General features: G+C 39.8%; 1 protein-coding gene across 1 annotated transcript in view; it reads left to right on the top strand.

The window, feature by feature from the left end:
- The window catches only part of dcc (DCC netrin 1 receptor), a 990,886-nt gene that overhangs the window by 842,903 nt on the left and 133,523 nt on the right, over positions 1–14,460 (top strand). Inside the window, exons 17-18 of the mRNA XM_060825544.1 lie at positions 10,937–11,178; positions 13,956–14,094. Coding sequence (XP_060681527.1) covers positions 10,937–11,178; positions 13,956–14,094 — 381 coding nt within the window. The remainder of the gene's footprint in view (positions 1–10,936; positions 11,179–13,955; positions 14,095–14,460) is intronic.

Raw genomic sequence — 14,460 nt, forward strand, 5'->3', positions numbered from 1 at the left:
GCCAATCATGAACGTGCAAAACCCACACAGCGTGTGCTTTTTCCTAATGGCCATGTCTCAATATCTAATGAGTCAATCCTCAGTCAAGGCAAGTGAAAAATCCATCAGGTGGAGGGGTACAATAAATCAAGGGGACCCTCTGATATCAGTCAAGGGGCTTGAGCTCAGTCAAATGGCCACTAGTATCAGCCTGGTTGAGATTCATTCTTCTACAGTCCAGGGAGCGGGGCATGGAGTGTCCTTGTGGGTCTGTACAATCAGTTGGAAGTCATAGTAAGTCAATCATGGAGCTGCACAGTTATCAGTCAGCATCTGGTCAGTCATCAGTCGAGACTATCTATCTGAGTGTGTCAAAGGAATGTATCATAATTAGTCCTCGGGTCCATCCATGAAAATTCAATAGGACTGTCAGGGGCTTTGGAATGAAATTTGGGCAACTTATTTGTCAAAATCAGAAGCAGCAGGCTGAGATGCAGAAGGCTCAATAATTGTGAAAGGAGGGCAATTTCATAGATGACCATAGGTAGCAAGACAATAGAGCCTTGAAAGGAAAGGGTAATACAGGGTAGAGGGATCAAAGACAAGTCATCAGCAACAGGGAGGACAGTGGACTATTTTAACCTGGTGTGTTGACTTGATATGCCTAGGGCTGGTTACATAAAGTGAGGAGGTGAGTATTTAGTTAGATGGGTTGTGTGGAAACATGGGGACGTTCGAAGCTGAAGGAGTTGATGGGATGGTGATCAAGAAAGAAAAGTCACCAATAGTACACGGCTGAGTCAGAGGCTCAGTGTCAGAAGAGCAACTGCCATTTACTTCCATGATGCTGTACATAACAAATGCAACTGAAGAAGGCTGCTATCATACACGTAGTGTGGGAGCTTACGTGTTCCTTTCAAAGAGTGAGGGGGCTTCACTTTTGAGTGATGCAAAATGAACCCCTTTAAAGAATGACATCCTTACACAGCCACCTGTACAGCTCAGGTGAAAGACACCAGCGAGTACCATGTGCTACCTGTGAACCTTGGGCATTAACCTAGAGTGTGGATGCCAAGTCCTCTCCTCTTGAACATATCATGATACCAGAAATAAATGGTCCTCTCACAGGGCTGAGGGCGGCAGGCAGGGTGGAAGTGGACGATTTGGTCATCTCTGGACTGTCTTGACAAGAAATTTCTGATGAATCTGTATGTGGAACTTCCTCTATCTGGGGTACTGCTGGCACTGCCCAGTCTCCCTATGGGGAATGAACACCTGGAGTGAAGTCAAGCTTCCTTGCCCCCTGTCACTGGACACCAGTGGCTCGAGTGAGGCATTGCAGGACTGAGTAAATTATCCAGCAGATTCTGAGAGTGCTGGACCTAGCACTATGTCCATGAAAGCAGCCAGATGCTCACGTGCCAGAGTCAGCATGGTCCCAATGGCATTGGTGCAGGGATGCAACATTTGATTGAGATTTCCCAGTGCCTCCACCAAACCTGCCTGCTTTCCTTGTGTCAGCTTGGTTGTATCAGTGGAGCGGTTAATGGCCAATAAAATAGGCTCCTGGCACTGAGCAGATGGCTGGTCTCCAGTAGTCTTCGGAGCGTCAGTGGCTTTAGTGTTTCTTCCTCAGCTGAGTGTAGAAAGATGGAAGTATTGTGAACACCAGCCTGTGCTCTTGTCACCAATCCAGCTAAAATGCCCTCTGAGGTGTCAGAATCTGAGCTGGTGAAGGGTAGCAGGAAGCAACTTTCCAAACATCCGTGATGTCCTCTGCTGAGGTAGTGATGAGATGTGTTGTGGGGCTGGTCTCTTGACCACCAAGATTTGTGCCTACAAGAGACAAAATACGGAGTGCATTGTGAGCAAGGGCTAGAAGTTCAGGAAAGTTGAGAATTCATTCACAGTGGGAGTAATGGGAAAGTAGCCCAACAATGGACAATGTTTCTTACTTGGCTGCTGGGACATGAATGTTTCAGCACCACCAAAAGAACAGGTCGGTGCTCACTAGCAAAACAGGGTAGTGTCTTCATGGAGAGTAAGGAGGTGGATGTTGGACGTCTCCCCATTCTTGGCTGTCTACACCTTGTTATGGGCTTGGAGTGAGGCAAAGGGAGGAAGGGAGTGGGATGAAAGTGGGTGGCACAGCTGTCAACTGGGAGAAATGTTCACTCGTGAGTGAGTAGAAAGCAGAGGACATATATGGTTCGCAGTGTAGGGGATTGGATAAGAACATGTGAGGGATAATGTTGCAGGCAATAGTGTGAGAGGTAGAACATGAACCTTGGCGGTGGTTCAGTAGCAGAGATTGGGGCAGTATGAGTTACCCAGAGAGGAGATGGTGGCATTTACACAGAGGAGAAGAACAGTGATGTTCTTTCTCCAGACAACAGAGACGGCTCTAATCCACATAGAAACCTCTGACAAATGACAACAGCAGTCATTCCTCCTGCAATGAGTTTCACGTTCAGCATCTTACTACTGACAAATCCCCAAAGGTATATATTCCCTTACTGGGGAAAGAAGAAACTCTGCCTATGCACCTCCAGGAAGAGCGAAGCCCTGTCAGTCCTGTCTGAGGCAAATATCAGGAACAGTGCAGGCAGCTCCAAACTAATAAAGGTGTATAACGACCTTTTAAAAATGGCACCGATGATTGGGATGCCAGTTAATTGAGGGATCTCCAGATGAGTGGTGACTTGCTCCAGGAACAGGATGTGGTAAAATTGGGCAGAAATCGGACTTGATTCCATGGCTCAAATGCAAATTAATGTAGCAAGTTTAAGATAAATCAAAAAAATTTGTTGGACCTTGAAGCAAGAATCACACCACCAAACTTGACATAACTTGCATTTTGCCAAAAAAACATTAGATTTAGCCCACAGAAGCTGAAGAAAAATGATCACAAAGAAAAATAACATTCTAACCTTGTGAGATGTCAATCAGACCGAGTGAACACTTGCCTGTGGCTGTGTAAGTAAACTCACCCACATAATCCTTTTATAACTGGCTCGGCTCGACATTAAACTGGGGCTGTCAGGTAGACTGCCTGCTGGAATTTACACGGCCCCCAGCTTCGAACCTGCAGGTGTGGGAGTCTAAAATCCAGCCCACGGTTTACTTCTCTAATTACCTCTAATTAGTGAAATGACGTGCACACTTTTCTAATCTAAAGGGACTTTCCATAAATCGAGAGTCCCTTAGAAGAGTATAGTCTGCAATCTTTTTGTTTACCTCCTCTAAAATGCTGAGATGGAATCCATGTGTTTCTCGGGATTTATCACTTTGTACTGTCACAATTTTATTCATTGCTGTTATTTTTCCAATTTTGATTTTGGTGAGTCTCTGTCTCTGATTCAATATACATTCCTTGAGATGTCCAGCAGTCTGACTTCTCTTTCACACTAAAAATTGATGTAAATTAATTATTTAGCATGTCATTTCCTTACTTCAGTGACAATTACAATTCTACTAGTTTTCAAGGGGTCCACATTGTTCCTGACCACCAACTGTTTCTTACTAATTACAGAAGTCTTGTTATATTAATAGTCATATCATTGAAATGAAAGTCTTTCTTTATGATTTATTGTAGCTCTTGATTTATGTTTTGTCACACTTTTCTTTGTACCTTCTGTGTTTGCCTTTATTTTTGCAGTTTTAAATGTCTGTACTTTTAGTTTAATGATTTTAGATCATTTTAGTCATAGTCAAAGTCATTTTGTTTATTGTCTTCCCTCTTTAGTCATCGTAGGCTGTTTCTTTTTGGCCAATAAGGTTGAACTGTTGATGTATAAATTGATTCTATGCAACACTGCTTTCCTTTGTGAACACCTTTCTCTGATCTTTTATTGCTTTACCCATTAACAGAGTTTCCTGGTTTATTGTGATAGAATCTTTCTCCTTGCATCAAAATCAACATTATCTAAATCTAGAATCTGTTTACACTTCCTCCCTTCTAAACATGACGTTAAACTCAATTATGTATTGCTCATTATTGAATAAATGTTTATGCACTGTTAGGCTGTTGCCTGAATCTGGCTCATTCCTAAATATAATATGGCATTTACCCTTGTTAATTTACATATGTTATTGCAGAAAGCTGTGCCAAACGCATTCTACCCAACCAACTTTTTACCATGTGTGTTTTCTGATATTCCTGTCAGTTTTATATGTTGGACACAATGGAAATGTCTGAGTCTCAAAGTTAGGAATCACCGTTTTGCGATGTTTCCATCACATCACTTTTTATCTTGTGAGTGGCACGGTGGCGCAGTGGTTAGCACTGCTGTCTCACAGCGCCTGAGACCTGGGTTCAATTCCCGACTCAGGTGACTGACTGTGTGGAGTTTGCACGTTCTCCCCGTGTCTGTGTGGGTTTCCTCCGGGTGCTCCGGTTTCCTCCCACAGTCCAAAGATGTGCGGGTCAGGTGAATTGGCCATGCTAAATTGCCCATAGTGTTAGCTAAGGGGTAAATGTAGTGGTATGGGTGGGTTGCGCTTCGGCAGGTTGGTGTGGACTTGTTGGGCCGAAGGGCCTGTTTCCACACTGTAAGTAATCCAATCTAATATTTTTCAATCAGAATTTTGTTGAGTCTTTCCCAACCAAATCTTCCTTTCCTTAAATAATTCTGTTTTCTATTTTTCTGTTCTGTTATTCATTGCCCTTTTCTCCCCTTCCTCATTGGACTCCTATTTCTGTCACTGTTTATTATTCATACAATCTATTGAATTGTAGTCTTCCTTGGCTTTATTTTCCTGCTGTACCAATCTGTGCTGAAGAGTCCAGACTAATAAATGTTTGTCTGGATGTGTCAGAACATGACACATTATGAGCTGTTGTTCATGATAAAGATTGTTGCCACCAGCTTCTTCAAGCGTAGGAAACTACGCGGCATGATTGGACTAGTGTGTAGGAAAACCACTTCATGGCATGACTAGAAAGGTTTATTTTCGTTAAAGAGATAGATTGCATGATAGCAACTAGTTGCACGTTACAACGATGTGGCAAATATTTATGGCATCCCTTTATATTAACTCTTTCAGACTCATATACATCACAAATACCTATAAATCTCAGATTTTAAGCTATTAATTAAATTAATTTCTACGGTTATTTTGTGCTTAAGAGTTCCAATCTTGCTTTCCATATACCTGCCTCTGAATATAAGATTATGTCCACTTGTCTTAGTCATCCCTATCAGCAGCAGGCGTGTTGTTCTATCTCACCAATTCCTTTCAAACTCTGAACAATCGTAATCAAATCACCTTTCATCTTTTTATATACCATACATATAAGCTTTAACTATGTCATCATTTCTCATGGTTTCAGCCCTGGAGCAATAGTAACACTCAGGTAATGCTCTGCTCCACTCCTTTTCTTTGGGGCAGTGCGGTGGCTTAGTGGGCAGCTCTGCTGCCTCACAGCACTAGGATCCCAGGTTCAATTCCAGCCCCGGGTGACTGACTGTGTGGAGTTTGCACATTCTCCCTATGTCTGTGTCGGTTTCCTCCCCACAGTCCAAAGATGTGCAGGTCAGGTGAATTGGCCATGCTAAATTGCCCCTTGTGTTAGGTGCATTAGTCAGAGGGAAATGGGTCTGGGTGGTTTACTCTTCAGAGGGGACTGGTTGGGCCAAAGGGCCTGTTTCTGCACTGTAGGGAATCTAATCTAATCTAATCTTTTCTCAGGATATGAAAGTAAATATCGTTTCTAACGTACAGTGCCCAGAACTACATACAGTACTCCAGGAGTGATTGAGCCTGGGCTTTGGAGTAATAATACTCTCCCCTTTATAATCTCACCCTTTGGTTATAAACGTGACAATGCCATTTACCTTTCTTTTGATGACTTCATTTCTCTGATCTGTCCTCACAGCTGCTTAAATCTCTTTGAACTTGCGTTGTTGCATTTTTCAAAATTAAAAGAATGTTGAAATTCTTCTTTAGCCCAAACTGGGAAAACTCATGCATTAAATTTAATCTGTCACAGTTTTGACCATGCATTTAATTTATGCATCAATGTCTCTTTTCAATTTATTCTCCAATCTAGTTCCTATGCTACCAATCTAGTTGCTATTGGCAAGCTTCTATCTTCTAAGTAATTAATAAATACAGCCTATATTCAGATCCTTATGCATGCCACTCATGGTTTTCTTATAGCTCATTACTCACACCATATCTACTTTCTACTGTCTATCTGTTCTCCTAATGTTTGTCTATGTTGTCACAAGTTTCAATTTTAGTTAATAGTCTCTTTTGTGAAATCTTATCAAATGTCTGCTCAAGGTCCATACATACTACTTATGTAAATATCCCATAGCAACTACTTTAGTTCCTGAAAAATTCAATCAGGATTTTTAGAGGTAACTGGACCTTTACAGATCCAAGTTTGCTGTCTCTAAACAGTTCAAATTTCTCGAAGTGCTCAGTCACTTATAGATCCCAATAACATCCCCATAACATATGTTAGACTAATAGATCTATAATTTCCTGGTTCTCTCATTTACCTCCCTTAAGCTTTGAGGATGAAACTGTAGATTTCAATTATGTGGTTTCTTCATAAGCTTACGCTGTTCCCTTGATGTCTTTTCAGCTATGGGCAGAACTAGTAGCAACCCTCACAGGAGATACAAACAACTTTCTAAGAGTTAATTAAGGCACTGTTCGACTGTGACTTTATGTCAGACTTTGTCTAAAGCACAATGTGCAGAATTAAGGGCAAAATTGATCTTGAGACCTTTGGGCCTCACTTTAACAAGTCTTCCTCTAGTGGGAATGAGATTTTGGATGAAAAGGAAAAGCTGATCTTAAATCTTTTTCAGAGTTAAATTGTCATCCTGGGAGCGTTGGTAAGAGTATACATTTGTCAAACCTGAGACAGCAAACATGGCTGGTAATTACTCTCGTGTAATGCTATTTTACTATAGTTCACTGCACATGATTCACGCTTTCTGACATATTTTTGTACATTGAAAATGGTACAGACTACCCAGGCTGAATATTTCAGATCTCAGCTAAATTGTTTGAATTGCAAATATTCAAATCAGTCAGGCTCAAAGAATCTTTGTTTTTGTTTTTGTTTCTGATTTCCAACAACTACAGTTTTTTGGTTATTTTGGTTTGGCTCAAACAATTGCCTGAGGTTCAACTCAAGATGTTTAAGACAATGCAGACAATTGCTGTGTTTTTAGATTTGTTTGGGGCTAGATGTCTGTCACCTGCATTCTGTTTTCAGTGTCAATCGAAGATTGCATAACACTTCATAATGTTCTTAATATAATATTAGAAAACTTGTTGAGTGGTTTAGTTTATTATTCCCAAAATTATTTGAAGTTATTTTAAGCCACCTCTAATTTAATATCTAGATTGCAATTTTTGTGAAGATTTGTAGCTCAGGGTGTGGTTCAGGTTGTAAGTTTGCTCGCTGAGCTGGAAGATTTGTTCTCAGATGTTTTGTCACCATGCTAGGTAACATCATCAGTGAGCCTCCATTGAAGCACTGATGTACTGTCCCACTTTTTATTTATGTGTCTTGATTTGTTGTGGTGGGTGATATTGCTTACAGTTCTTTTTATGACAGGTTGGTAAATGGGGTCCAAATTGATACATATGATAATGGAGTTCTGATTTGAATGCCAGGCCTCTAGGAATTCCCATGTGTGTCTTGTTTAGCCTGACCCAGGATGGATGTAGTGACCCAGTTGAACTGGTGTCCCTCATGGTCTGTCTGTAAGATAGTTGCTCATGCCTTTTGATGACTAATTGGTATTTGTGTAGTTTCCTGCCTGTCTGTCCAATGCAATGTTTGTTGCAGTCCTTGCAGGATATTTTGCAGGAAACTAGCCACCAGGATATACAAGTACCAACTAGCCATCAAAAGACTCAACCAACTATCACTAGTATCCTTACACACAGACAACAAGAAACACCAGTTTGAGTGGGACAATACATCTGTCCTGGGCAGGCTAAACAAAGATACGCACAGGAACTCCTAGAGGCCTTGCATTCAAACTTACAACCTAATATCTAGATTGAAAAGAGGAACAAAAAAAATCGGGGTTCGTTCCCCTTCAATGGCATAATGGGGACATAAATCAAGTTTTCTATAATGTTATGACCCCAAACAATGTTATTATTGAACAAGTCAGATTGCAAGTAGGGCTTGATAGATCATTTTATGTTTTGGTTGGTGGTGCCTTACTGAAACATAAACATACAATATTGCAGGTTTGTTTTTAAGTATAAAATAGAAGTCTATTAAGCAAAAGGAATGAAGATAATATAGAATAATCCAGGCCATTTCCTTATAATGCGAAGAAAAGTGTTGAAACACGCAGGGAAATATAATACCATTCATCCACCAAAACACTGCTTTTCACATACCAAGACAACCTTCTCTGATACATGAATGCATCCCTTGTATAATAAAGGGATCCATAAATCCGTTTCTCTAACACCTTGATAGATTTAATTTGACTTCAAATTCCAGCCTGGAAAATCATTTTCTTAAGCTTAAATGTCCCCAGCTTCAAATAATCTCATCAAGGATTTATCCAAATACTTCCAGTCTTGACCGAATACGAACTCCTTACTCTAAGATAATCTCATGTTAAGAAAACAAACTATCTTCTCCCTCTCTCAGGAGCAACTTAATATACAGATTCTTCTGCAGGCTGCCCGAAACTGAAAATATCTGTCTTTCTCTAAACTACAAGTGCTTCCGCAAACTTCAAAATAAAAACAAGCTGATAAATTTCTAACAGAAACCTTGAGGTACATTTGTTGACCTTGCTACAGTGTAAACCCTCCTTAAGTAAATCAAAACACATTTAGTCTGAAAACTAACCTTACACTGGTTAAAAAAGTCATCATGGCTACAGAACCTCTGATAAGTAAATTGTTAATTCTTTCAGACGTACAGAAAAACACATATCAAAATCCAAAAGTCTGAATATTACCCAAATTATATTGAAAGTATATCAATCATCCAGTCTAATCAGAGCAATTATTTAAATATGTGAACTTTCAGTCTTTACTAAGAAGTACCACAGTTCTACTCAAGGCAATAGGCAATATTTTGGGGTTATTAGTCTTTGCAATTCACTTTCACTGAGTGTAGTGAAGTTTCGGATATTAAATGTATGCAAAGATCATTTTGGCAGATTTTTGATTGTCAAGGAATTTGAACATAATGGGACATGCAGGAAGGTGAAGTTAAAGTTACAATCAAACAAGCTATGACTTTATTGAATGGTGGAGCATGCTCAGTGGGGGCCAGGATGCAATGCAAGTCACTACAGGTGACTCAGGAATTGTTGAGAAGACTACTGGGTTGTGAGCTGGATTGGTAGAAAACATGGTTTGGGGATTCATCGCCACGTCGAAAAATTAAAACAAAAGAATAAAACATAAAACCTTCCGCCAGTCTGCATCCCTCACATTTCCTTCACTTTAAACATGTTGCTCATGCCCCATTCATGCAGCCTATACCACCTAATGCCCTGGCCCCTGTTACCCTTCTGCCCTGCTATCCAGCTGCCATGGCCCAGTCCACCCTATACCACTCTCATACTCCTGATTCGACTTATGTTCTTCTAACAAACTGTCTAATAGCTGTTCACACCCAATATGCCAACTTAATTCACACCCCAAACCAATCATCACCCTTTCCCCCTTCAACTACCGTGCTGACTCATTTAGTGTCCATCAGCACCTCTGGACACAGGAGAAAAGAAAATGTGTCACTTTAAAAGTTCTACTTTTAAGGCTTCACTCTAATGAGAAAAAAGAAAACAGGGCTTCTGTCAGGAATAAGAAGTACTTGGAGGGCATTCTTAAAAATTCATTTTTGGAAATCTTGATCTCTTTAACAGCTTTGTCACTTTTAGATAAGTTTGACAAGCTTGTCAGTTTTTTGACAGGTTTGACAGTTCCACAGAGTTTAACAGTTTTATGTACAATCTTATCCATTATCACCAATTTCAGAGAATACTGACACCTCTTTCCCTAATTGCATATAGAAGTTGCACTCCTAAAGAAAACCTCACCACCACACCCCTGGTTCCATAGGCTTCCTGGGACCATATTCACAAGGGTATCTGAACTCTTCAAATAGATACCTTGACTGCTGAAATTAAATGCATCAAGTGCAGACCTATTCTTAGCTGATCTGTTCTGTACACTCAGGGATCAATATAGCAGGGTTATCATAATGGGAACTAAGCCAGTGAATCACTTAAATGGCCAACTGAATCTGGGAACAATGTATAATGCTGAGACATCACAAAACCCACCCTGGGAAAATCACACATGACATAATGGATTGACAATGCTCGAGGATTTTCTGCATTCTTGAACATACAGTATCATGGCACAGGTTTTCCTTCACTTTGTGCCCTTTTTTTTTACTTTCTAAGAAGAAACCTTTCCTCTCTATTCCTGTGGCCAAGTTCAGAAACTCACTGCATGGAGAATTAAAGGTGTGAACCAAAATCCAACTGGTTTATTACATTTGTTAATATTCAAACAGAAACATAACAGTTTGGTTCTCCCTCCAAGCTGTCACACTTCTTATCCCTGTCAGGGACCCCCTGTTTCCTAATCCTATTGTGAAAAATTTATAAACATACCAAGTATTCTGCCAAGTGTGATGTTGTGCACCACACACGGAGATAACTTAGTTATGCCGAGAAATTCAAACATACAACAATTTTTAGTTTAAGTTACTGGGAGGTTACCCCCTTTAACATCTTAAAGGGATGTTTTTAGTCATATGCTTGCTTATCCCTGTATAAGTTGACTTTCCTGACTAAATTAACCTGATTCTTTTTATAATTTTTCTCATATCATTTCACATCATTTTTATGCATTTCTCTCTTCTTGGATTATTGCTGCTGTTTTCCTTCCTTTTCTGCTCCATGTTTCGATGCATGATTTGTTTGCTGCCATGACCCAGACCCTGTTGACCCTTTAGATGTTGATTTGTTTCATTTGTTTGGTGATCTTCCTACCTCGATCCCAGATGCCTCCACCCCCATGTTACCACCTGTAGGTGTGCAAGCAGTTGCAGTCAGCCACGACTCTGTCAGAGTCAGCTGGGCAGATAATTCTGTGCCTAAAAACCAGAAGTTGACAACAGATGGACGTTTTTATACGGTTCGATGGAGGACAAGCTATTCTGCCAATGCCAAGTACAAGGTAACTTACATTTCAAACTTCTTTGCAAAATATCAAATGTTTCCTCTCTGAAAATGATTTTAAAGGAGAATCTGAAGTTTACACTGTTTGAAGTTAAATCTGAATTACTTTCTGTTCACATTGATTAATTCAGCAGGCAGTCATTGAAATATGTTTCCACGATATAAAAAACGGGAGAGAGGAAGAGGTTTTCATGCTAAATCGATGATAAATGAATTTCTAGTATACTGTATTGTTCATATAGTATTGTTATTTACTGTAAAGTATAGACCTTCAAGGTATTCCACCTTCAAGCTGTGCTGAGATGTAAAACTCACCAACGCAATGGTTTCATTAGCTTCAAAGTCAATTGGCTACCCTGTTGTCTGGCTGCACTTGCAGAGTGCTCTGCAACTGGAGCAAGATATTGGTATGATTGCACCTTTTGTAGAATCCCTGCAATGCAGATGGAGACCATTTGGCCCATCGAGTCTGCACCAACCCTGCAAAGAACATCCCTCCCTGTCCCCACATTTACCATGACTAATCCACCTAGCCTGCTCACCCCTGGACACTGGGCAATTTAGCATGGCCAATCCACTTCGCCTGCACATTTTGGACTGTGAGAGGAAACCAGAGCACCCAGAGATAGTCATCCAAGGCTGGAAACGAACCCAGTTCCTAGGCGCTGTGAGGCAGCAATGGTAATCACTGTGCCACCATGCCAACCCTGGAGATGAGTGTACAGTTTTAGATTCCTTATTTATGAAAAATAATTAATTCCATTAAGGAGATGAGGTTCTTTTGACTGATTCCTGGGATGAATGGGTTTAAATGAGGAAACATCAAACAGTCTGGGCCTATACCATTAGAGTTTGTAAGAATGAATGATGATATTATTGAAACATGTAAGATCCTGAAGGAACCTAACTGAGTGGATGCTGAAGGGATGTTTCTCCTTGTGAAAGAGACTACAATTAAGGAACACCATTTAAAAATAGGTGATTCCTATTCAAGTCAGATGAGGAAAAATATTTGTTCTCAGACTGCTGTAAGTCTGTGGAATCCTCTTCTCCAGAGACTGGTGGAGGCCATGTCATTGAAGTTCCTCAGGGCAGAGGCAGATAGGTTCTTGATTGACAAGGAAGGAAAGGGTATAAGGGAGTAAAACAGAAAAGTAGCATCAAGGTCACAGTCAGATCAATTACTATTTTATTGAATGGGTTGAGCAGGCATAGGGCACCAAATGCTTTCAATTTGATTTGGAGGAGTCAGTGTTGAACTAGGGTGGACATAGTTAAAAATCACACAACTTCAGGTTATAGTCTAACAGGTTTTTGGAGCACTGTTCCTTCATAGCCATCTGGTAAAAGAGCAGTGCTCCAAAAGCTAGTGCTTCCAAATAAACCTGTTGGACTATAACCTGGCATTGTGTGATTTTAAACTTTGTTTTTAATTTGCATGTTCATTCATATGCTTGCAGTCCCTGTTAATGTTAGATGACCATCCACAATTTGTCATCACAAGAAACTCCTTTGGAGACTTGAAACTGACAGTAGTTGTGCCTGCTGTTACAGCCCAACCAAATAAAAGGGGGCTGTACATCTCTATTCCTTGTCGTTGTGCCCTTTGAGTTGTTGAAATGTTACATTCCAGACAGGTACAGACCCTGGAGCATTTAATGCAGAAACGGCATGGACTGGAAGGTTAGAGTCCAAACAGTAACAGAAGGCCCTCAGTTAAAATAAAATTCAGATTTGAATGATTACAGTCCAGCCTATCAGATCCTCAAACTTATGGTCAGCCTATTGCATCCTAAACACAGTTGACTCCATTTCAGGAGATGCAATACTCAAGAGTTCTGCCATTTGCCTAAATCAGGGTCTTGAATACATAAAGGGGGCTAAACCTGTGTTCAAGATCTTTCGTTAAGTTTGATGGTGCTGAGCGTAACTGGCTTTGGGTCTACTCGACTCAACATTTGGATCAGAATGCATGCAGCTGAACTAAAATTCAGCAATCCAGTACAAAACAATCATAAAAAAAATACCTTCTGGAACAAGAATTACCTTCATGATCCTAAAAATCATTTTGTCTTTCAAGTTGAATAGGTTAATTATTGACAAGCATTAGTAAGATTGTCAAATATCCTGAATAGTGAATAATGCTTTTAAATTTTCAGTATATATAATTACCATTATTAAGTAAACCCTTAAGCAACAAAGCCCCAGGGTGCATACATCACCAGAGTTGAAAAGAAAAGGATAAAAGATGTAGAAATAATGATTAGGTGAAGCCAAGTTTTAAAAACCTTTAAATTACATGATGAAAGAAAGCTAGGGAATTAAACAATTACAACAGAGAACAGTACAATGATTTTTAAACCAATTGTAGTGACTATTCAGGAAGAAGACAGATATAGGACAGCTTCATTGTCAAAAGCAATTTTTAATCAAATCATTAAATTAAAATGAAACAAAACTGTATATTATTCATTTTAGAAGGCTTTGTCACGTATTTTTTCCTGAGCAAAATTCAAGGAGAATTCATCAGTTAGCAAAGCAAACTGGGTGTAAAAGGAAAGTATTAGTATCACAATGTGATTTGAAAAGTGAATATAAAATGATTCCATTTGATATAATATTTAAAGCCAATAGTTTGCTTTGATTAATCAATCAATACTTACTTCATGGGACAGTTGCATTTAATGTTACAGAATTGAATTTCCCTCAATACATTCTACTTTTTCAATCTGCCGTCAGCAACTTACCATTACTTTCTGTCTTGTTGTTGGGCAGTCTGTAGATGCAACAGCTTTGAGTCAAACTGTGACAAGTCTCAAACCTAACACCATGTATGAATTCTCAATCATGGTAACCAAAGGGCGGAGGTCAAGCACATGGAGTATGACTGCACATGCTACAACATATGAAGCTGGTGAGTTATTGCAAAGTGTCTAAATTAATACTTTGATGTCTCTTTTTGGCTGGATGACTGTGCAATTTCCTGCTCAAACTTTTGTAGCTCAAGAGTTTTGCATTGTTCTTTTTGGTCATGTGAATAATAAAAGCCATTATGGATATAAAACAAAAGCTCATTACATACAACCTTGTGATCTACTTACTGAACAGTGAAGGACCTTCTTTTTAAATGTCAAACTTTAACTGGGAAATCCAGATGCTTGATTTGTACTGAGTGCACGGGCAATTTTAGATTTTACAGTCCATCTGCCTAATTGGTACATGTCTTGTTCAGCCCAAAGCTGTGACAAGCCACTCTTCTTTTATAAGAGCCAATTAAGAG

The sequence above is a fragment of the Hemiscyllium ocellatum genome, chromosome 1, assembly GCF_020745735.1.
Source record: "Hemiscyllium ocellatum isolate sHemOce1 chromosome 1, sHemOce1.pat.X.cur, whole genome shotgun sequence".
Classification (NCBI taxonomy): domain Eukaryota; kingdom Metazoa; phylum Chordata; class Chondrichthyes; order Orectolobiformes; family Hemiscylliidae; genus Hemiscyllium; species Hemiscyllium ocellatum.